Consider the following 24,102-nt stretch of genomic DNA (forward strand, 5'->3'; position numbering starts at 1 on the left):
GGTGTCTCAGGACCAGCTTCCCGTAAGCTTCCAGACCTGCAAAAGCTTACTCAGTCAGGAGCGGTGCCAGCTCAGGCCACTGGAAGTGACACAGTGACATCTGTGCCGTGCTCTACCACGGCAGGGGAAATGCTATTAGACCCAAACCGCGCTGCCTTAGGTGGTCAGTCACCTGGCACGTTAGTCCTCCATCTAGATGATCAATTCACATGTAACAGTGATGTAATAACACCAATGTCTCGATTTATAGCTTGGAAGGAAGACTACCTAAAGCAGAGTAATTGCTGGAATACAAACATTTTAATGACTGCTTTTTAAGTGACATTTCAAAATAAATCTCACAAACAATACGGATACCCATTTATATGCCATCTGGATAACAGCATTCAGTAAGAGGACAAGAAGCCAAGAACGAGAAGCAACACAATGCTTCTGTACAAGTCAGGTCCTTTCAATCCAGAAGAGCATGTAATTTAAGAAAGCAAACTCTGGGCTTCCTCCTCTCTTTCTGGTTAGGGGAAATTTTTTTCAGTATAGTTCCTATATCTTTTTCCTGATGCTGAAATGCTAATTTGCAATACATAAAGGTTTTTTTCTAAATAATTACTCCTAACTGATACAGTAATAAAGACAGAAAACGCCTCCACAAGCAATGTCACAGTTTAGTGAAACCTCAACGAAAATTCATGGCAGAAATGAAAACCTAAACAACACTGAAAGACACCAATTACATGTGCTGTACACGTATTTCATATTGATAGCTTCCTGTTTTTTAAAAGGAATACTAGCAAATGAGAATTTTAAATTTAAAATTTAAATTTAATTTTTTTAAAAAGCATAATTCTATGCTACAAAATTTGATACCGATGAAAAAATCACCTCTAGGCTTTGTCCTCACCATCAACACATTGAGAAGTAGATGAACTAAATTGCTTAAATAGCAAATCTTAGGTTTAAATAAAAATGATGGCTACTCTTGTGAATTCAACACATCTGCAGAACCAGGCAGTTGTCTGATATCATAGAATCATAGGATGGTTTGGGTTGGAAGGGACATTAAAGATCATCTAGTTCCAACTCCACCATGGGCAGGGACACCTTCCACTAGACCAGCTTGCTCAAAGCCCCATCCAACCTGGCCTTGAACACTTCCAGGGATGGGGCATCCACAGCTTCTCTGGGCAACCTGTTCCAGTGCCTCACCACCCTCACAGTGAAGAATTTCTTCCTTATACCTAATCTAAATCTACCGTCTTTCAGTTTAAAGCCATTACTCCTTGTCCTATCACTACACGCCCTTATAAAAAGTCCCTCTCCAGCTTTCTCGTAGGCCCCCTTCAGGTATGGGAAGGCCACAATAAGGTCTCCCCGGAGCCTTCTCTTCTCTGGGCTGAACAACCCCCACTCTCTCAGCCTGTCCTCATAGGAAAGGTGCTCCACCCCTCTGATCATCTTCATGGCCCTCCTCTGGACCAATCCAACAGGTCCATGTCCTTCTTATGTTGGGGGCCCCAGAGCTGGACACAGTACTCCAGGTGGGGTCTCACAAGAGTGGAGTAGAGGGGGAGAATCACCTCCCTCAACCTGCTGGTCACACTTCTTCCGATGCAGCCTAGGATACGGTTGGCTTTCTGGGCTGCAAGCGTACATTGCCAGGTCATGTTGAGCTTCTCATCAACCAACACCCCCAAGTCCTTCTCCTCAGGGCTGCTCCCAATCCATTCTCTGCCCAGCTTGTATTTGTGCTTGGGATTGCCCCTTGGGACCGCAGTGCAGGACCTTGCACTTGGCCTTGTTGAACTTCATGAGGTTTGCACAGGCCCACCTTTCAAGCCTGTCAAGGTCCCTCTGGGTGGCATCCCTTCCCTCCAGCGTGTCGACTGCACCACACAGCTTGGTGCCATTGGCAAACTTGCTGAGGGTGCACTCAATCCCATGGTCCATCTCACCCACAAAGATGTTAAACAGCACTGGTCCCAATACCAACCCCTTATATGTGGTCCTTAATGTACCTATATAGTTAATATTAGCCTGTCCTGTGAAGTTCTCCTCTTTGTAATTGCTACAATTCTTCTACATGAAAAATTAAGTAACAAAAAGTATGAAAGTGCCAAAATACCTGATTAATTATCTGTTGTTGCAATTTTTCTCCAGACTCTGAAAGAGAAAGAAAATAATTAGTTTGTACATATTTTAATGAATATGATCATGCACATACAGAATAAAAAACAGTGAATTCAGAAAAAAATAAATCAAACCTTATAATTAAGAAATTGAACTTAACATGTACAAATGACTTGAAACTCCAAAATGGAAATCCACCTAACGTAAAAGAACACAAGCACCTCTTAATCAAGATGTGACAAAAAGAAGATTGAGATAGGTAGCCAATCTTGCTAACCTGGAACCCCACAAGGAATTACAACATTCGAAGTGAAGACAACAAATTTCAAATATGTGCTATGAAGCATCTTAGTGTTGCGAGATGTATTGCTGCATGTATATGTGCCTGGGAGACTGGTAGCATCCAGCTCAGGATTTGACCATGGAGGAGAAAAGCAGCTTCTGCCATTACCCTAAAATAAAATTACGTGCCTGTGTCAAGACTGAGGTTAGGCACCAGCTGGCTCAAGGGAGAAATTCTATCCTGATAACATCCACAAAGTGGCACGTTGAATTATGGTCTTGCTTCCTTATTCTGGCTGCCTTCTGCAGTGTCCTTCAGTGTGCTCCTGAAGACATGATCAAAGCCTAGACAGAACTCTGCTTTTCTACTGCCATCTGGGACCCCAGCAGCAATGACACCTCAAACCTATTCTTTCCTTTTAGATCAAAAGGGACAGTAATTTTGCCTCATTTACTGTTCCCATGCACTAGTTGTCAAAAGGGCAGCTGGTATCAATTACCCTCCCTTTGCTACTGGAGACCATCCACATATATTGGGGAAAGTCAGGAATGTCACACTTACCTATCCAGCTAGGCTACATGTACTCAGTGGGTTTTTTTTAAGTAATAACGATAGGACACTGTTTACAACCTGTCAGTATCACTATTAACTGTCAGGGGAGCCTGTTTCTGCCTAGCACGGGTGGCTGCCTCATCCAGCGCTGGAAATGATAGTCCCTTTCAACAGAATTTTTTCATACTGGTATGTGTGGCACAAGACAGAATTTTTAAAATGAGGTGAAAATATTTGAAGTGTTAAAATACAGTATAAAGACTCTATTAACTAAGGGAAAATGATCTTCCCTGCTTGTCCCTGAGAATGCTCCTCTTCTCAAGGAAAACATTTTAGATAATTCAGATAAAGATACTCACTTTAGGCTATATTATAAGATTGCCTCTCATGATAATTATTTCCTGCATGCTTGTGTTGTGTTTTTATTTGCTAAATATGAAAATTATGCTTTTTTGGCTAAAAAAAACCCCACAAAAGCCTAACTGGCATTTAGGGGAGACTTCTGAAAATGTATTCCCTTGTTCACTGAGTTCATCTTTGGGAGAAACAGAATTTATTCTTGTAACTAATATTTTAACCAAATAGATTGTTGGTAATACAAGATTAAAGGAGTATGTGTTTTTAGCATTCTGTAATGATATACAAGTTGCTAGGAAAGCAGTGTTTGAAATCTCTGGTTAGATCAACACTATTTTGCTCAAAGGTTTGTGGACTTTGAATACTGATGCTTTCCTGTTTCCCAGTACATTTGTTTTTAGGCTATTTTGATTCACTTTAAAGGAATTTTAATAACTTTCTGTTGACAGCATGGACAGCTGGTCTTGAGAATTAGTGAAAATTCACTTGCTGACTGAGGAAGGAAGTGACATCAATGAGTTTCTAAAGTCAGCCCAGGGGGAAAAGTGCGCTCCGCCAGAGTAGCCTTTCATGCCATTGTATTTCCAGTGATGCCTCGAGATGCAAATTGCATTATCAATCAAACTTGTGGTTTCTACCTTGGACAAATATAAAAATGAACAGGAAGACTGGGAAAGACCTTTGTGGCCATTCCTGACACTGTTAAGGAAAAGGTGAAGAAGAATTTATGGTAGTTCTTTCCTTGTTCACTCTTAGTTCTTTCTTTTGGTGATTTAAATACTATAGTATCAAAGAAAAGGCAGTTGCAGAAGTGTCTGTATGATAGACCAGTAACGATGACATGGGTTAAACGGGACAGAGATTGACTAGGCTGTTTAGAATAGAAGAGAGATCAAATTCAAGGTCACTAGCAAATTGAATACTGTGTTCTCCATTTATTTGCTAGATGATCCTTGTCCTCATCACAGAACAACTACGTGAATTTGGCATAGTCAGCAGTTGTGCTCAGAAAAGGCCAAGGTCTGTAATAACAGGGATGCTGCAAATTAGGGTGGAAATACATTGGCACCATTATATAGGGAAACCTGCAAAGTCCCTGTGTGTACTGTACTTTTATTTTAAGGAGAAAAGCTACAAAAAGCAGTGAAAAAACATGAACACGTGAAATGACACCTTCTTTCTTAGCCTGAATAGAATAGTCTCTTATATCCCTCTTCCTCACTGCTAAGAGATCATCATTAAGTTAAAAAGAGAAATTCTTTCAAAACCAGCAACTACCAAATAAAAATGCCCCTCCAGAATTCAGCTTAAAGAGAGAAAGCATTTTAAAAGGCACAAGAATGGTATGCTGTGACAACACCTACAGCGCTGAAAAGGGGGTTCAGTTTCCAGCTGATGGCTAACAGTAGGGCAGTAGAAGGCTTCATCATTGAAAGTAACCAGAATTTTGTTTGTCCTACCCTTTTTATTTTTTTTAAATCCCCAGAATTCTCTTACAGTGACTAGTCACTAATCCGTGTTTTATTTATAGCACCCTCAATTTCAAAAAGGATGTTTCTGTTTAGGTGCCTTGTGATCACTCGTGGTGACCACCAGCATTCACTAGAGGGATTCAAGAAGCACCACTAGAGCGAGAGCTCCAAATTCAAAGGATAGGAGGCAACAGGACACTGATAAAACCAGAACTGTCAGAACATGTTGGCCAGTCCCACAGGCAACACCTGCGTTAGTCTCATGAAACGCAGGTAATTCTTGAGACTTGCCAGAAATTTTGTTACCGGTAGACCTACACATGCTAAATTCAAAATTTATGACAGTTTTTCCAGAGCCACTGCAATGAGGTAGCAGCTTATGCAAGATGAATGGATGCATGAACATCAAACTAACTGGGAAATTTAACCTGCCATCTGGAAATGTATATGGAAGCTGCCCAGCAGGTAGCTGGTATAGTCCAAGAGACACACTTTCTGCAACTCAGACTGCATGTGAATGGCTTGTTCTTCTCCTATATTTCTCCTGAAACTTCCTTTTTCTACCTGTCATCTGGCAAACCGTTCCTAAATGGGCTCAATAGTGCCATCTGACCAGCCTTGAAAACACAAGCAAGTCAAAAGGCCATAATCATAGACAACTACACTTCACTGATACTTTGAGTCAAAAGATGTATTTACCAGTACAAACTACAATTCTTATTTGCTGAGGTTCTGCTCTCCTGCTGCTCTGAGGCTAAACTGGTGCAACTGGATTCCAACAACGGTTTTATATCAGGACTGGAGAAACAGACCTCCCCCAATTCATTTTTACTGATTTTCTCTTTTCTCTCCAGATGCAAAAAGTGTACAACAATACCTTTATGTGGTTTTCGATGGCTGAGATAAATGGCCTTCTTGCATTGACCTCAAGCTATATCGTTTTAGAAAAAAAAAAAATTACAGCAAACATTCTTTAAACGATTTCTCTGTATTTTCATACACCAATTAGTATACTAATTCCTGTTTCCAGGGCAAGTTGGGTTTTTCAGGTTTTTTTTTGCTTGCTTGTTCTTGTTATAAGGAAGATTACCTTCCTAAGAGGAATAATGTATGTTTTCCAATGTAACTGACCACTGCAAGACACAAGAGCGTGCCATAATTGACGCTGTCACGAGGAACTGCAACACTGACTCCTCAGCCTTACGCACAAAACCTACACAGAGAACAACACGTAATTATGCACACTATGCCCTGCTTACCTCCATACAAAGGAATGGGATATTTGTGCAGGTTTACAGATTAATCTGCTGTAATTCCTTTTAATGTTAAACTACTTCTAGCTCAAATATAATTAAGATCACCAGGTGCAAAAGATTCAGACTGGAAATATGAGCACACTCCAACGGAACAAATAACAGCTTGATGCTGTTTCTTATATTCAAATAGTTGGATACATTAAGGATTTTGACAGCATGTTTGTTCCCTAAGTATGTAGCAAAAGAAAAAAAAGGTTTCATTTCAAAAGGCAAAAGACTACTACTGCATTTAATTAGAGTGTAAAATCCCTTAAATACACAGATCTGCCAATTTATGTGACGTGACTGCTACAAGGCCTAGCAACAAAGGATTTCTTTTTTTTTTCCTCTCTCTCCAAAAAATAAAATCCTAATTTATACTTCAAGCAACCATCATCAACATCAATAAAATGAAGGCTTTGGAATAAAAAGTTTGTTTCCTTAAGTCTTTGGATAATCCTACTAATATTTGTGGCAGGGCAGCAAGGCAGGTGTCGAACAGAAATTCTGGATCGGTCTCCCTTTTCCCAAGTGCCTGAGGGTTTCCAAGCAGACTGAGAAAAGTTGGGAGAATCTCAGGGGGCAAAGGGGACCCTCAGCCTTGCTCTGAAACAGCCATATGCATAGTCTGAAACAGCCATATTCGCCTAACTTCAACTGGGAACGGCACTACTAGGAAATCAGTTTTGAAGATGGAATTCGATATTCTAATATCAGTTTAATTTTGTTTTTCCAGTTTGTGACAGAAATACTAACAGCTTTGGATTTTACTTTATTTTTGTAGACCTAAATAAACACGTATGCAACCTATTCAGTTATGACCCACCCCACTTTCATTACTAGTTTCCTAAACTACCAGAGCAGATTCTGAGAAGTTAAAGGAAACCAAAGCACTCGTTCGTGACAAACTTTTGCAGCAATTTCCCATGGCACCAGAGCCTGAGGAAGAAACACTTTCGTGGTTCAACCCCACTCGGCAACTAAACTCCACGCAGCCGCCTGCTCACCCTCCCCGCTCCCGGTGGGATGGGGGAGAGAATCGGAAGAGCACAAGTAATAAAACTCGTGGGCTGAGATAAGAACAGTTTAATAATTGAAATAAAATAATAATACTAATAATAAATTGTATTGAAAAGGAAAATAACGAGAGAGAGAGAGAGAGACAGAAGAACAAAACCCACGGAAAAACAAAAAAACAAGGGATGCAACTGCTCACCACCTGCTAACCGATGCCCATCCCATCCCCGAGCAGCGATCGCTGCCCCCGGCCAACTCCCCCCAGTTTCTATACTGAGCATGACATCATATGGTATGGAATAGCCCTTTGGCCAGTTGGGGCCAGCTGTTCTGGCTGTGCCCCCTCCCAGCTTCTTGTGCACCTGGCAGAGCATGGGAAGCTGAAAAGTCCTTGACCAGTGTAAGCACTACTTAGCAACAACTAAAACATCAGTGTGCTATCAACGTTATTCTCATCCTAAATCCAAAACACAGCACTCTACCAGCTACTAGGAAGAAAATTAACTCTACCCAGCCAAAACCAGGACAAACACTCAGATTTGTTTTTCAGATTACAACTGAGAAGGCGTGACACTAACAGATTATCTTCTGTGAAAGCCTGTAACTTGGCACACAAAGATTAAAATATTTAGGACAGAACCATACATTTGCTATAAATTATCCACAGAATCTCCGAGATCTGTAGGCAACCGTGCTGGTTTTGGCTGGGATAGAGTTAATTTTCTTCGCAGTAGCTAGTATGGGGCTATGTTTTGGATTTGTGCTGGAAACAGTGTTAATGATAACACAGGGATGCTCTCATTATTGCTGAGCAGTGCTTACACAGAGTCAAGGCCTTTTCTGCTCCTCACCCCACCCCACCAGCGAGTAGGCTGGGGGGGCACAAGAAGCTGGGAGGGGACACAGCTGGGACAGCTGACCCCAACTGGCCAAAGGGCTATTCCATACCATATGGCGTCATGCTCAGCATGTAAAGCTGGGGAAGAAGGAAGGGGGGGATGTTTGGAGTGATGGCGTTTGTCCTCCCAAGTAACCATTACATGTGATGGAGCCCTGCTTTCCTGGAGATGGCTGAACACCTGCCTGCCCATGGGAAGGAGTGAATGAATCCCTTGCTTTGCTTTGCTTGTGTGGTGCGGCTTTTGCTTTCCCTATTAAAGTGTCTTTATCTCAACCCACGAGTTTTCTCACTTTTACTCTTCTGATTCTCTCCCCCATCCCACCCAGGGGGAGCGAGCGAGCAGCTGTGTGGGGCTTAGTTGCCAGCTGGGGTTAAACCACAACAGCAACACAGCTCCTGCAGATGTGCATAGCATTTTCCTCCCCCTTCTCACAAGGAAATCAGAAGACAGAAACTGCTCATTTATAGCACTGCCTTAAAAACCTAGTTTAGCTCACTTTTGCACCTCTGTGATAATTATGCAACTGAATATAATTACAGTGGCCTAAAATGTATTAATCACATCTTCACGGTATTGCATAATCCTCCTCAGTTGTCACAATGCCAGCTCATAAGTTGCCCTGGCAGTAGGAAACATAAAAAGAAACCCAAGTTGATACTGATTGAAGCAAATGAAGGAAAGTTGGCCATCTCAAAACACTGAAACTCTCACAGCATTCCAAGGTTTCCCTAGCTAATTTTTCATGATTACTTTTGATATGAAAACAGACCTTTAATTGTCAGTCTCTAATAAGGATGCAGAACTGTTCCGTGGGAGGTTCAATGGACCCTGGGAAACTAAACATTTACGAAGGCTCAAGTAGCCAAACGCCTTGTCTTGATTAACATACACCATTCAGTTTCCACCTAACAAAGTCATAACAAGAAGAAACCCCAAAGGAAAAAAAAAAAACCTGGACTGACAAAGAAACATCAGTCTTAATAGGACTGAGGGCCCTCATTCATTAATTCTGTTGTGTGTAAAAAGCGGGGGGGGGGGGGGATTCCTGGACCAAATCCTGCATTGACTAACATTGTGTAACTGTACTTACAGCAAGGAGATGTTAGAATATAAGTTAATTAAAAATGGAAGTTTTACCCACCTTCTGTCTCATCTGCATTGATAAATATTTTCAAATGAGCCAGAATTGCCAGGATGCGCACTAACAGAATTAGGCAGGCTTGTTTGCCAGTTTTCTGCTAGAAGGTTGTGCTTTATGTATCTGGCAAAAGGGAAAGCAAAGATTTGTCACCTTTTTCCTTTAAGGATGGAAGATTTGAGATAATGGGAACATGCCAGACAGCATATTTGGTTTTAACATCAACACAATATTGATATCGTGGTTTGGATGTTTTCCAGCTGAACGTTGTGTATATTTTCAATGCCTACTTGGCATTCATCCTGTATCCAACAACAAGAATAGTTTGTTTCAATTTTGTTTTACAGCTCACTATGCAACTGCTTTGAAGTGCTTTTTCCTTTTATCCAGCTACTTCACGACCTTTTCAGATTCCTGCTGTCTTAGGGAACTGAATGGAGCAAATCACGGATTCCCACTCACCTGCAATTAGGCAGGCAAAGATCAGTTAATTATGGCTTAGCAGATGCATTTCCTCAAACTCTATCACAATGTGATCCAAATCCTAAGGAAGAAACAGCCTCAGTTCTCACACTGCAAGGGCTATTGCTTTTTCATTTGAAATCACATGGACCACCAGCCTCCACTTCCACGTTGCTAGTTATGTATGGTGCTTTATGTTATGCTCGTCTAGAGGACAGGTCACATAATCTGTTAAAATGCCTTTTTGACTACGCTCCAGTGTTGAGCTCAATTGCTTATGCGGTTATCTTCCACAAAATAGGTTTCTGGGCTTTGACACAAAAGAATCTATTTCCACCCGTCAGTTGGTCCATTGCAGTTTCCTATATCAAGGTTCTTAGTATGTGTTAAATGAGGGATGGTTGACCCTGATTTTTTTCCGCTGAAGGAAAACTATCTGGTGTTTACTCTAAGAACAGCATGGTAAGAACCGTCATGATGGAAAAGACCACGGAGAGCAACTAGAGCTTGAATCTACGTACTCAGACCCCACACAGAAATAAAGCCATGGACATACAGCTATCTCTTTAATATAAGCTGTTATGGTCTTAGGCAGCTGAAGCTTTGCATCGTACTCACAGTAGAGCTGAAACATTGCAGTAGTTTGGCTTTGGTTTTGGTTCCTGCTTCGTTTCTGTCCATATTAAAAACATATGGTTGCCCCCACCCAGACAAGGAATGTGACTGCAGTCGAAATTTGCAGTCAGATTAACCATGGCAAAGCCACACGGAATCATGACCACCCAATCTGGCATATCCTAAAGAAGGTCAGCTGTTGGTCTTTCACTTGTAGTGAAGATGAGTTGATATCCAGCTCTGAAGCACACCATCCCCCTATAATCTTTATTAGAATACCCTGGAAACGGCAGATGAAGGCACCAGTATCAATGGAAAGCAGCACACAAGCTCCTACAGGGTTATGCCCATAGAACCTTATTTTGACTCACCTGCTAGGACAACTGCACCACAAACAGCTGAGCTACAAAGCTTCTCTGGTGTGAATCAGAAGCAGTGGTGTACAAGATGAGCACGCAGCAAGCCCAAACAGGGGTGGAAAAATCCAGCTTCTTGGCACTAATTACAAAGTAGAGTCCCACAGCAAAGTCTCCATGGGAAGCCTTAGTCTACAGTTTCTGTATTTCAGAAATAAAAAGGAGATGAATTGTCTATACAACATAAGGCCAGGAAGTGACCAGTGGTGATGAGAGCAAATATTCTTTCAATTTACTACTCATTCTGAGTTATGCCTACATAAATAAACTGTACTTGTTTGAATCTGCCATATTTCTTTGTTTAAGGTCTAAATGTGCCACTGTAAGGCATGCTCTTAGCATGCTGGCCTCAAATAACTTCTCTGAAATTATTCCATTTGGAAGTAAAATATTCCCCAATGAGAATGTGAGACTCACAGAAAGACACCACTCACGTTTACAAGGAAGATTACATGCACGAGAATCTGCAATTAATCCACTAGTAAAGAACAGAGGGGAAAAGGAAAAGGTGAAATAGGAGCCCTTTGAACCTTAACACCTGGAAAACTCAAAAAATTCTCTAAACAGGATAATTTTATAGTGAAAGAAAACTAGGAGCAGAAAGGCAAAGAGAAACAAAGCTAGAACATAACCTTTCCTAATGCATGGCTCTGAATGAAGATTGGTCAGATACAAACCAAAAACCTACAGCAATCAGTTGCTGCAGGGACTACAAATTTATCTACATTTTGTATAACTAGAGTATGACCTTTCGCGACCAACTCTTATGCTTGAATTCAGCCTTAGTTATTGGAAGTCATTTGTAAAAGGTCATCCATGACTGAGAATATAATATGAATCCAAGATGCACAAGGGTTCATGTTTGTGCTACCCAAAAGAAATTGGGGAAAGAGAAGGGGGGTGGGAAGCTCAACCACTGCTACAGATTTGGTTCTCAAATTGATTTGGATAGTTTGACAAGAGTATTTAATCTAAGTAGGCAATTTCTGATATGTGAATGTGAATTATTAGAGAATACACAGTTTTCACGTTTGTCATTGATATGTTACCAAAGGAGGTTATATTACCAAATAAGGCTACCTATTTGCTTATTGTTATTTGAGTCAATTTTTGATGTCTAGTGCACTGTAAAACCTCTTTTTCCCACTGTTTCTCCATTCTAAGAAAATATTATGGACGCTCAGTTTTTACTGTTATAAAGAAATAAGGTTCTCAGGTAAAGATGGGAGTTTATAGCCATATTAAACATCTATACCTGTCTTTCTGCAAACACAATTTTAGTACTGTTTTGTTTTTTTTCTTTTTTTCCAAAACAGTACTAAATGGGTGATACTTTAAGGATCTCGTTAAAAGAAGAGCCTGTAACAATGTACAAGCAATCCTCAACAAGAAAAGTTCAATAGACATATAAAAACATTTTAGTCATGTTCTCTGAATGTGTTCTTTGAACATCAGAAAATTCAGACTGGATCCTCCATACTGACAAGGTAGTTGACTAGGAAAAAAAAAAGGGTACAATAATTTATGGGTAGAAATAAAAGAAAATTGATTTAAGGGAGAACTGACAGTAGTTATTTAATCAAGATCTTATGAGAGCACCTCCCTAAAAATCCAAAATCAACTCCGTAGGCCAGTCTGCAAAAGATTCACCGCCACTATATGAGAGCACGTTTAAGCTTTTACAAAAAAAGTTCTTGTATACTTAATGTCTTTAAAGTCAAAACTGCAGCTCAAGCTTGTAATCTGCCCTACCACTAACTTCGGCTAGCTGAGTAGCAACGGAGTGTATATTGCACATACTGCGGCTAATTGCAACCGCCTCCTTTCCCCCAGGTGAAACACCCTGATGCTGCAAGCCTCACAAACAGCACCATACTCTGCTTTTGGCAGGAGCCCTTTGCCTACTTTAGACATGTCCGTTGTGCCTCCCTCCATGTGCCGTCCTTGCTACACCAACTTGGATATTGGCAGTGCTCAAAAGTGGAAAGCGGCAGGGGTGATGAAGCAAGTTCAGCTGGAGAAATCATTATGAGAACTGAACTCACATATGTCACTGAAAACACGGTTAAATGTTTCCTTTTAATTAAACTTAGACTGAAAATAACAGCAGTAAGGTGGTATCCAGTACCCAGAAACTGCAAAGTACCCCAATGCCAAGAGCATAAATGATGCACTGTATCAGTTTGATGGCTCGGGCAGAGCCCAAGTAGATGTTCTCAGGTACAGCGCACCTTTTCCATGCACAGAGGGTAAATTGTCAAATGGGCTTTAAAGCCACACCTGCAGGTTTTGTACACACAAGCATTTTCTGCCCACAAAATATACTGCTGCTGCTTGCAAAGGACCACATGTACGTACCAAAAGCTGGTACCTAGGTACAATTTGCATCCATAAAATGTGCAGGTGCAGTTTTATGGAGACCTACGAGAAGAACGTGACCATACAGCACACAACTACCATTTACATAGCAGCCTTCAGACAATGAGCTAAGTAATCTTCCCGCAGGATGTACCATGCCAGGCACAACAAGGGGAGGCAGAATTTTACAGCTGAAGTCGCAGCCATGTTCATGGTTGGCAGACTGATTTAAGAGACAAGTCTACCCAGTCCTGGTTTTACAAACCATGGGTGTGTACTAATACTGGTAGCGATGATGATACCCCAGACTGAGGGTAAGATTAAAGTGTCTTCTGCAAAGCTGAAAAAGGAATTCTGAGGATCCTTAGCACCAGGTGATTCAAAATATTTTTTTATGACTGAAAAAAACCCCACCTTGTTTATTCCTCCCCAGTGAACTGTATTCTTTTTCAGGCATTAAAAAAATAATCCTGCATGCCTGACATTAATTGGCACGTGAATTACTGACCAAGTTAACTTCAGTAGGTACTAAGTGACATAGTCATAATATGGTGCCTTTATTCACATGTAAATTACTAATTTCTACTGAACTGAGCACTCAGGATGAGACATTTCTCTTTTCTTCTGTCAGGGGAACACTGTATCTGATTATCAACAAAACTTAACATGTTATTGGCTTCTTGCTAACTGCAGGGGAAAGGTCTTCACATATTTCCACAGATTAAGGTGAAAAGGCATATTTCCATTTAGCTTATTATTAGTATTTATTTATAAATGACACAATTCTGCATATGAAATCTAATTAAAGAATGTGAAAAGAAACACAAAGGACACGTGGAAAAATTCTCTTCAGATTAGGAGGTATTTTGGGCTAAAGCCACAACAATTGCTATTACTTAAATAACTAATTGAAGAGTAAAAAACCCAGTTTGACAGGACCGAATTTCCTGCCTTCTGAGGGATCTAAAAAAGAAAATGTGATAATTGAGCATCCACCCCCCCACAACTTTTGGCCATCACTAACTTATTGACCTATTGCTATAATTAAAGTGATTTGTGTACTTTGGATTGTTTACAATATAAAGGCTAGGACAAATTATGGCAAGTATATGAGAAGGAAATCTTCAGAAAAATTAATTTTACATCTTGATGTTGCTGGCAGGGAGTGAAAGGAGTGGCCAGCATTTTTAAATGGACGGTTAATTAGATGTACAGCCAGAGCCTCCGGAAGAGCAGAACTGCAAACAGCTCAGGGTTTCAGATTTCTGTTGTTCATACAAACATATCAGTAATATCCTTACTTTCAAAAATACTTTTTGTCCCTTTGGATTACAGATAGCTAGCTCCCAGGATCACAGTAAAAAAAAAAATGGAAAACCTGCTGTTTGCTACTGCATAGCATCAAACTTAAGCTAAACATAGCAACAAACCCACTGGAAAAATGGCAGATAGGCTTATAGATCATAGGACAAAGCCACACGGACACAAAGAAAATAAGTCATAAAAGAAATCCTTCAATTTTTAATTCTCATTTCTGAAAATTGAATAGACCAATGCTATTAATGCAACGTGGACTCCTATTTCTTTGCTGGAAAACAAATGGCATCGTGCAACCACCTACTCATACTCAACACCCAAATAATAGCTAAAAATGCCACTTCAGACAAGCTACGGACACACAACTTCTCTTAGGGTTTGGTTTCATGATTGGCTTAAGCTGCTCAGTGCCTGGCAAAAACGGACAGGCCAGCTCTTGCCATAGCGTAGTGACATGCTCGTCTTCCTCCTCCCCCCTTGTGCCAGCACTAGCGCAGCTGCATCGCGTGGTCAAGACACATCACAGTCCTGATTCAGCTAAAAATTCCCATCTTGCTCAATAGGCTGATTTTCAACTGTATCAGCTCAGATCAGCCACATCAGCTGTGCAGATGGAGACATGTGGCTAGGAACAACAGTGGGGACAAGAAGTCCCCTTCTGGGGAAGCTCGCATGTGGATCAGTATAAACCTGCTGTAAATCCACATCCTCAGAGCCCTCATCTGCTCAGCTGCTACTGAACCATCAGCACCAGAATACCAAGATTTGTCACAAATGACTGAATAGTTCAGATGAGCAACAATAACAAGTGTCTCGACTGCCTGCTATTTTCTTTCAGGGCTTGCATTGTATGGGACTCCATTTTTTTAATACTCAAATACGTTGTCTATTTGGCTTTCCAAAAGGTATTTGATAACATCTCTCTCACAAGATTTCTTAAGGAAACTTAACAGGTGCAGAATTAGAGGGAACATCTTTGCATAGATTTACAAAAGAAAATGTTTAAAAGATAGGAAACAGAGCATAGGAATATGAGAGAGAACAGTCAATTCTCACCATGGAAGAAAGTCACCAGTGGAGCCCTGCTCCCTCATGTTGAGGACCCATGCTCTTCAACATGTTCTAAAAATCACCCGAGAAAGGGACCAAACGGAGATGACAACGTTTGCTGATGATATTAATTTGTTTGGGGTAGAAAGGATGGAGGCTAAAGAACTTTTTACAAGAGTAAGTTGAAATGACATGTGAAGTGCAATTTATGCAAAGTGATTCCAGGAAACTTCTGGGGGAAAACGTTTAATTTAAACTTAAAAGTGGCGGACTCTGAACTGAGTTCTGAGCTTACTGCTACTCAGGACTGAGACCTTGGGGTGGTAAAACTTCTGTGTAAACATCATCTACTGTGTTCACAAGTTAGAGAAAGCAAATTGAACACTAGAGGAAAAACAAAAAAACCCCATTGTGTTTCTGTATATACACACACTTGCATCTTAAATATTACATCCAATTCTGATCCTTCCACTCAGGTGCAGAACTGGAGAAGAACAAAGGAGGGTAAGGTGGTGGACTGAAAGTACAGACTGGCTTACAAGGAGCAACAGCTACGAAACCTGGCAAAGCAATGATCCAGAGGAGATATGATAGAGATCTGTAAAATCATAAGTGACATGGAAGGGGTGAATCAGAACTGACTGTTTGCTGCCTCTTCTAACACAAGGCCGGGGGCATCAGATGAAGCAGGCAGATGGCAGGTTCAAAACAAACATGAGGAAGCAGCTCTCCACGCAACAGGGAAAGGAAACTCGGGAACTCTTCACCAGGGGATGTTACGGCTGCTGAAACTTTACATGGATTCAGGGGACAACTGAACAAGCTGAGATGGGAAATCCTTTGGGGGTTGATAAGCAAACAGAAACCACCTCTGGCGCAGGAAGTCCCTGAAACACAAACTGCTGGAGTTTGGGAAAGTCACGTGAGGAGGTTGCACTTTGCTGCTAGGATATTGAGCGAGACAGAGCTCTGGCCTCATCCAGTATTGCTGCTGTTATGTGCAACAACACAAGACGCTACAAAAGAGGCCCCAGTTCAAAATACTTCAGAGTCTGGACACCGTCAATAACTACATCCACCACAGCTTACTGACAGGGCCCGCTGGTGGCAGGCAGGCAAGGGAAGAGTAAAGTTGTGTTCTTTACCTCGCACTGCTCTGAAAAGCAGGGGGTACATCAGACAACCGGTGAAATCATTCTCAGTTCTTGACCTCCGGGCACACAAAGTGTTTACTATGGTGTTTTCCACCACTCAGATTCTTTGCACATGTAAAAGCTGTCTTCTGGTCATGCCAAGGACCCCTCAACCCTGGCAGTGCTGAGCAGTGAAGCAGCCTGTTTATATCTAAGCTCCTCCAGGTATCACAAATGAAATGTTTCCCCTTTTCTTGTTGTGCTTTCAGGGACCGCACTAGAGGGAGGTCTCCGAGCAATGCTCTTTTTTAATCCTACAGTTTTGTTGTTAGAGCACATGTGGGAGACCTTAAACAAGGGAGGGCGTGTTTTCCTGCTTTGCCGAAGGGGCACAGCGATGTCCTCCTGCTCTGGGGGATGTCCTACCTACCAGGGTGTCGTACAGGATGCTGTTGACCTTTCCTGTTGAGCTGATACCCACGCCTCCAACCACAGGAGACTGACTAGTGCTTAAATAAATTTCCAAGGAAAAGGAAGAACAGACTTACTGAATATTAAAAGTATTAGGCTCTGTGTGCAACAAAAAATAAACACACGCAATGACCTCGGTGACTTCCAAAGTTACCTAGAAAGTGTACGAAGAGCAAGGGATTGACCTGCAGTATCCTAAGCCACATGGTAACACCAGACCATTCTTCCATGCCACAGGCTGGAAACGCCGGTTTAGACGGTATTACAGGAATTTTTTACCAACTGTCAATTTGCTGGTTTTCTGGTTTTGCTCCCTTGGAACTGCACAAAAATCACTAGAGAAATAAAACGAGCCTTTTTGAGAACTGAGCTGTGTTGGATTTTTGTTCATAAAGCAGATATTCATTTAAAGAATACAAATAGCCCAACAGCCATTAAAATGAACTCTTAAGCACTATTTCTAATTATACTGCATTGATTAAATACAATTATATTTTAATTAAGCTTTGTTCATATAGTAGTCCTCCTATGGTTTTCCTCCTTCTAGTGGAGGAAATTAATCTCTTCCAGAGTTTCATTTTCATAGCAAATAATGCTTATCATTTCATTTATTTTAAAAGTGAAAACGAAATCTGCACAAGACCCTAAATATCTCAGTTGTGTTAGGCAAAATCAGCTGTCAGCTTTAAAGTTCACCTGCATAGAGAACCCCCAAGTCAATGCCTGCACTATTTTCATTGCTGATTCTTAAGTCCTACCAGGACGCCCACTTTTAGCAATCTAAGATGTTACAACTCCAACTGCTGAGTTGTGTTAACAGATTGTGTGAGTGCTCCCAGTCTATACCGATGTAAAATCAGGTTACCTACAATCATGGCTGAAGACCAGCCAAGTGATTTACCCAGCACTGGTACAATGGAGAAGATATCCTGAACGTTAGCACCTACTGCCCTCTACCTGCTTCACTTAAAACGTCTAAGCAGCAAAAACACAGAGAAAACTTCACTTTCCAATTTTTTAAATTCTCAGTCTTATCATTAAGATGGTCAAACCCACTCTGATTATAACTAATTTTTAATCTATTTCTTTTTGATTACAAGAATAAGAAGTGTTATTCCCCTCTAGGTTGCAAGCTACATGAGGAAATGCCATTACAAAATGTGCAGATATTTATTTCTTGCATAATTTTATCCTGTTTTCATAAAACCTAATTTTAAATTTCCCTTAACAACATTCAGTGGGACTGTGAATTCAGATGTCCACCTTATCTTTCCAGGAAATGTGGTGGGAGCTGCACTGCAGTGAAGTTCATCATGACAGACGGAGAAAAAAGAATTTCAGCTTGTAAATCTTTGTCGTGCAATACGATCCATGCAGTGAAATACTTAAACAGGCCATCTGAGCACCTGGCACATACTACAGAAGGGCAGACCTTGATGCCTGCACAGATAAGACTGCACCATAGAGGACAAAGTTCTTATAAGCCATAGCAGATAGCCAGCACCATGAATGGGGACCCAGGAAAAGTTTGTCTCGATAGTATTGACCTGCCATCCAGCCTAAGCGATGCTACTGTAATCCACAGTTATCATGTCTGACTTGTATTGTAAATTCTCAGTTCTGCTCAAGAGAATTGTTTGAAATTCCTTAGCTATAGAGAATCGACAGGAAATCTATTCTCTTGGGTTTTGTTACAGGGTGCACATACGCACTAACCTCTGGACTTTAATGCTGCTTCCCTCTGACCTACAGAATAGAAAATATTGCCATGTCCATTTGTGGAGTGACAAAAGCCATGCAGAGGGCACTCAGAGAGCCAGAGCCGGCCTCAAGTCCGCGAATGCAAAGGCAATGCTGTAGCTGTGGGTATATATGTCCATTAATCATGAGCAACGGTTCTAAAACCAAAGATACAGGAAATCATGGCAAGCTGTTACAATTTTATTATCCCACCTCCAGGTCTTCCAAAATGCACCACATTAGCATTCCCTCCATGTGAGGCAGGAGATACAGGGAAATATAAATGCCCGCTTAGATATGTAGCTACTTGAACCTGTGTTTTTGAAACTGTTTAAATTTCCAAGCTTCAATATGCTTCCAACAAAGACTTAATCTGAGGCAATTCAGTTTAAAGAAAAAAAAAACAACTAACAAACAAACAAACAACATATGCTTCAAGCATGTTAAGTCCTTGTCACTGCTGCTTCTTCTTCCCAAGTTCTGTAACCAGTGTTCTGGCAGTTACCATCCCTTCCCATTCCCAGACTCATTCAGGTTCACACCTGGAATATTCACCCCTGGCTCCACCCTCTCACTACAGCTGATGAATTTGATAACTAACCTGTCAGACTGCCCAGACAGCTAAAAAGCCCCCAGGTAACACTGGACTGAGGCCTTCTATGGCAAGCTTTGGTCAGAAGCTGAGGACAACACTGACAAACAGATACACTACAACTGCATGCCATGCTTGCTGAAAGTATGTGTAAACTAATACTTGCATTCTGCATGCCTCAGCGTTAAGTTGGTCTGGCAGACACAGTCCCTGAATGCCTTATTTACTCTCTGTGATTGGCAGTAACAGCCAGGAAAAAAATACAGCAAACCCCACCTGCTTGGGACACCCCTTGGTTCACTCTCCAGCCCACCGTGATTGTTCATCCATCAGAGGGGTACGGAGAAAAGAGGTCCCACGGCAAATTCTCACAGCCATGCAGCCAGTAGGTAAAATGCATTATTTCTCAACACAAAGACAGCTTTACAGGTGTACCGAGAGCTGCCAATATGCCCGTGTGCGGCCAGGCTGCCAGCAAACCTTAAGCATCCCATCAGAAGATCATTGGGATACAGTGGGGTCGGGCAAAACAAACCACCGGAGCATAATGAATCTAGACGCTACGCAACGAAGTGTCAAGTATTTTAAACCCTTTTATAAAAAAGTGCACTCCACTTGGTATCTTGGGTGCTTCATGATTGGTATGCGTAAATGAGGGCTCTGGTTTTGTTTAACAACAGGAGTTTTTGCATTTGTAAAATTATAGCAGAGAGATTTTGATACTCAAGAAATGTATCTGTGTTTGTGATTATTTCCCCCTGCTGCTAAATATGATAATTTGTTCCACTTCAGGTTTTATTAATTAAATTAATACTAATTGAGCAGCCTTTTGGTATATTTTTAGCCTGAGTGGTTTTTGTGCTCAAGCCTGTACACTGCAGCCTCTCCTTAGCCTTCCCTCTTCATCCCCTGTCCCAGAGGAAATGTTTCACTGCAGATCACTGCCCTGAAACTCTTCTGTGTTTGCAGATATTTATAGCTATACACGCATACTCTTGAATCAATAATTAAAAAAAAAAAATAGAGATATTTTTAGAAGATATTTTAAAGAAAGAAGCTTTAACAAAAAAAACCCCAACCCAAACGCGGCTAATTTTGTGTGACTAAGTGCCCCCTAGTGACAAAGTCCAACTCCAAATAACTTCCACAGCCACTTCCAAGCCTTACACAGTTTTGGTTCTCAGTATCTTAAACATCTTTTCTGGGTTGTTTGTTTGTTTGTTTTTTTGTTTAAAGACAACGAAGCAAAACAGCCAACCAAACTCTATCTCAAAAAAAAAACCAACCCAAACCCAAAAAAACCCCACTGTTAGCCTAAAATCAGCCTTATTTATTGAAATATGACTCCAAATGCTTCAGTCTTTTCCTGCATAGGTAGCAATGTGAATATTCCTACAACTCAAGAGAGATGCATAGTCAGCTTTGTGGTGGGTTGTTTAAATTACACAACATCCAACGAACTGATACACTTCTGTTGCTTCTAAGAGCTGTCTGCCACTGAATGGTGATGCTGCAAAAGCAGAAGAGAGAATTAACTCTGGGCCAGCCCTGCAACCTTTGCCTCTTGCTACAAATCCCTCGCCCCACACTGAAGCCCACCTCAAATCAGCCATTCCTTCCCCACAGCAGCCCACCCACGTGCTGCAGCAAATACATCTAAAGGGCGCGCACGTAGCTAAATCTGCTCAGTTATCTTCTCCAAAGATGTAAGTGGAAAACATGTACTTAGGGAAGCTTGGCTTACAAATGAGCTCTTGGAAAACAAAAACACCTCCAAAAGCAAAAATCCTATTTTTTTTTGTCCGTCAAACATTTTAAATTTGTGAAATTAAAGAAATCCTAGAAAACATACCAACGTCTTTACTTTGTACCGCTACTTATTAAGGTGGAAGCTGAAGATTCACAAACTATTCTTAATACAGAAAAAAACTCTGTGTGCAGATCTGTGATCAGATCTGTGGATGCCACTTTAAAACTATTCATTGCTCTTCTGTAAATAGGAGTTCTCCCATTTTTTTCAAATGTGGTCTTTGGCTTTTTAATGTGGAGGATCTCCCACTGACAATTACACTTTAGTTAGTAAAACAGCTCTGGGTCATTTTTTAAAAGACCAGCAATGACTACTTTAAGTAATACTGTTGTTTGTTATGCATTTTTTTTTAAAGACGATGTCACTTCAGTGAAAACATATTTTTTTGTCTCCACACTTAATGAGCATGAATTATATTTTCCAGTTTTTCTAATGAAGTAATAACCTTACCACATTAATTTTCTTTGCTGCACTCACTGTCTTTGCACTATTATAATCAACGATGTTAGCTAGAAAAGCAGTTCGCCTATGTGCTCGCAAGTTACTATAAAACTGGGGTTTTAGTCAGAAGTACTCCTATATTCATCTGGAATGTTAAATTGAAGGCTTAAAATACAGCTTTTCAGTAAGCAATTTCTTACAGAAGATAAAGAACAGCTCATAAAACAAAAAAGACATGGCAAAAGACACATTGTTCAAATGCAGATGACACAAAAATGCACTGAAGTAAGTTCAAATCTCATAAGGAAATTTTGCTTCCTTAAAAACAACAAACAGCAATACTAAGATGCTCTAAATTGCAATTTGACCTTTCAAATTACTGTCAAAAAAGGTACAGTTTTATTGTTAGTACCCGTTCTCAAGTTTTAGCAGAGTACTTACATTGCTGTCTCTCTGTTTATATTCAACATTAGCTAATATTGGTTAGAATCGACATACAATACCAAGGACTGTAAACGCAGACTAACTATCTACCCAGAGGAAGGAATAAACCACCCTTTAGTATTTTCTCAATCATGACAGAAAAATCCGGTACCTTCTTAAGGCTAATAAATGTAGACAAGAAACATGTTACTCTTACACTTTCATGAGACATAAAGCTCTGCAGTTCAGTGTCTGTGGAAATTTCTTCTGAACATATTAAAATGATCCTAGGGCTCTACAGAAACCCTGCTCATAAAACAAAAAAGCTAGGGTAGTTAAAATTAATCCATCATAAATAAAACATGCATTTCAGTATATATTAAGTGACAGGTCTCAGAAACTCCACCGCCACGCACACGTTCACAAAGCAGCAAGAACACACGCAATTCATTAAACCCACTCAAGTGTGCTAGTTCTTCCTGGCATTATTCATAATTGAAACATTTCAATTTTAGTTAACAGAAAAAAAAACTAATTTAAAAGTAAAACAAGGAAATTAGTTCTGTGTTTCTGGATTACAATCCCATAGTGCCTTCAACTAGCCACATTTAGCCTCAGGGGGTTTAATTAAAAAAAGTTTCTTTTTAAAAAAAAGAGGCAATGTAGCCCACTCAAACAGAAACCTTTGCCGACACAGATCTCTTAAATATTTCTTCCAGTATGTCATACAAAGCCAGGCAGAAAAACAATTTACAAAGTCTCAATTTATTTTTTAACTATATACCTTGAAAATGTCATTCCTTAAATAGGAATGCTCTTAAATAGGCATAAGGAACAGACTCTCCCACAGATGGGCTTCAGGTCAGGTCCTCACAGAGGAATATCCACTGCTCGTAGCAAAAAGCAGAGTAAGAGCAGTGTACCCTGCAGGATATAGTACTGAGGGGACAAACGACAGGATGGGGGTGACAGTCGCCCCCCACTTGTTCGCCTGCTTTAACCACAAAAGCTCCCTGCCAAGCACCTCCACGGTCCCTGTGTGGTCAGGACACCTCATCTGGGCAGCCTATACGAAAGGAGACAAAGCACCCTGAACGAAATGGATTGGTTTATTACAATGAACATTAATGGCTGAGATTTAGATTTTACATCTCAGACTCAATATTCACAGGTGCGCACATCACAAGCTCTGACCCAGGTCCGCTGTTACTCAACATTTCATCTGATTTGATTTTGTTCAGAGATGAGCGCAGACAAAGTTTCCCTATTCTTGGTCTGTTTTAGTGGCTCACTGGGGCTCCACGTTGCTGTCCTCAGACACAGATGCGCCCTCTGAAATGAAAAAAATCACACCAAGATACAGAAGACCCCATGTGAAACACAGGCAGACCCTGCGAGACTAGACTCTATAACGCCCATAAGTCTCATCTCACTGTATATTTTACACCACTGCCCAGGGCACCAGCACTTTGTAGGCAGAGCTGCCTGCACCTTTCCTAAAGCCCTGCTACATTTCAGTGCCATTCCCAGAAACACCATCAACTTTCCTCCATGCTGGGCCCTCTAAAGAACAAAGATAATTTTTTTTTTTTTAAGTTATTCTGAAATCTCATTAGAGTACCACCTAAGTGGAACTGGGAGAGCCCTGGGGGAAGGGACCACAAATTTTTGCTTTATTCCTGCATTCTTCCCTTGCAATCCGCTTTTGGTTACCTGCTGGAGACCAGATAACTGTACTCAGCAGATTTTCCATCTGGCCCCATGAGGCCCATTATCGTTGGGCAAACAAGCAACCAAATTATGTCTTGCTTATATAAAATCATGTGAAAGCTATTCCAGTGCAACACCAGATGCAGGAGGAGACCATTATTCCGGGCTGCAGCTGATGAATTCCTGAAATGTAGCTTTGCGTTGTTTCCGTTACCTTTTGTCGAGGTATAAAAACAAGGAAGGAAAAACCCAGTAAGTTCCTTGTGAAGATCCCAGTTTCCCTAAAAACCTGGTCTAGCTTCTTTATCATCTCTGTTAATTAGTATTTTCATGATTTGTACAGTGAGGCAAAAGAGCTGTATACACTTTTCTATTTGCATGATAAAGAATTCAGTTCACCTGAAAGTAGGGTTGTAGTAACACT

The 24,102-nt window shown here is 40.8% G+C and overlaps 1 protein-coding gene across 4 annotated transcripts in view; it reads right to left on the reverse strand.

Moving 5' to 3' along the window:
- CHST9 (carbohydrate sulfotransferase 9) overlaps window positions 1-24,102 on the reverse strand; it is a 105,375-nt gene that overhangs the window by 22,057 nt on the left and 59,216 nt on the right. For 3 of the 4 annotated variants that reach the window (XM_075494545.1, XM_075494542.1, XM_075494544.1), the window contains exon 4: window positions 2,120-2,157. In XM_075494545.1, coding sequence (XP_075350660.1) covers window positions 2,120-2,157 — 38 coding nt within the window. Of the gene's footprint in view, window positions 1-2,119; window positions 2,158-10,588; window positions 10,775-24,102 lie in introns of all 4 variants that reach the window. The other variant, XM_075494546.1, reaches the window with a different exon arrangement.

This window comes from Mycteria americana, chromosome 2 (genome assembly GCF_035582795.1).
Source record: "Mycteria americana isolate JAX WOST 10 ecotype Jacksonville Zoo and Gardens chromosome 2, USCA_MyAme_1.0, whole genome shotgun sequence".
NCBI classification, from domain to species: domain Eukaryota; kingdom Metazoa; phylum Chordata; class Aves; order Ciconiiformes; family Ciconiidae; genus Mycteria; species Mycteria americana.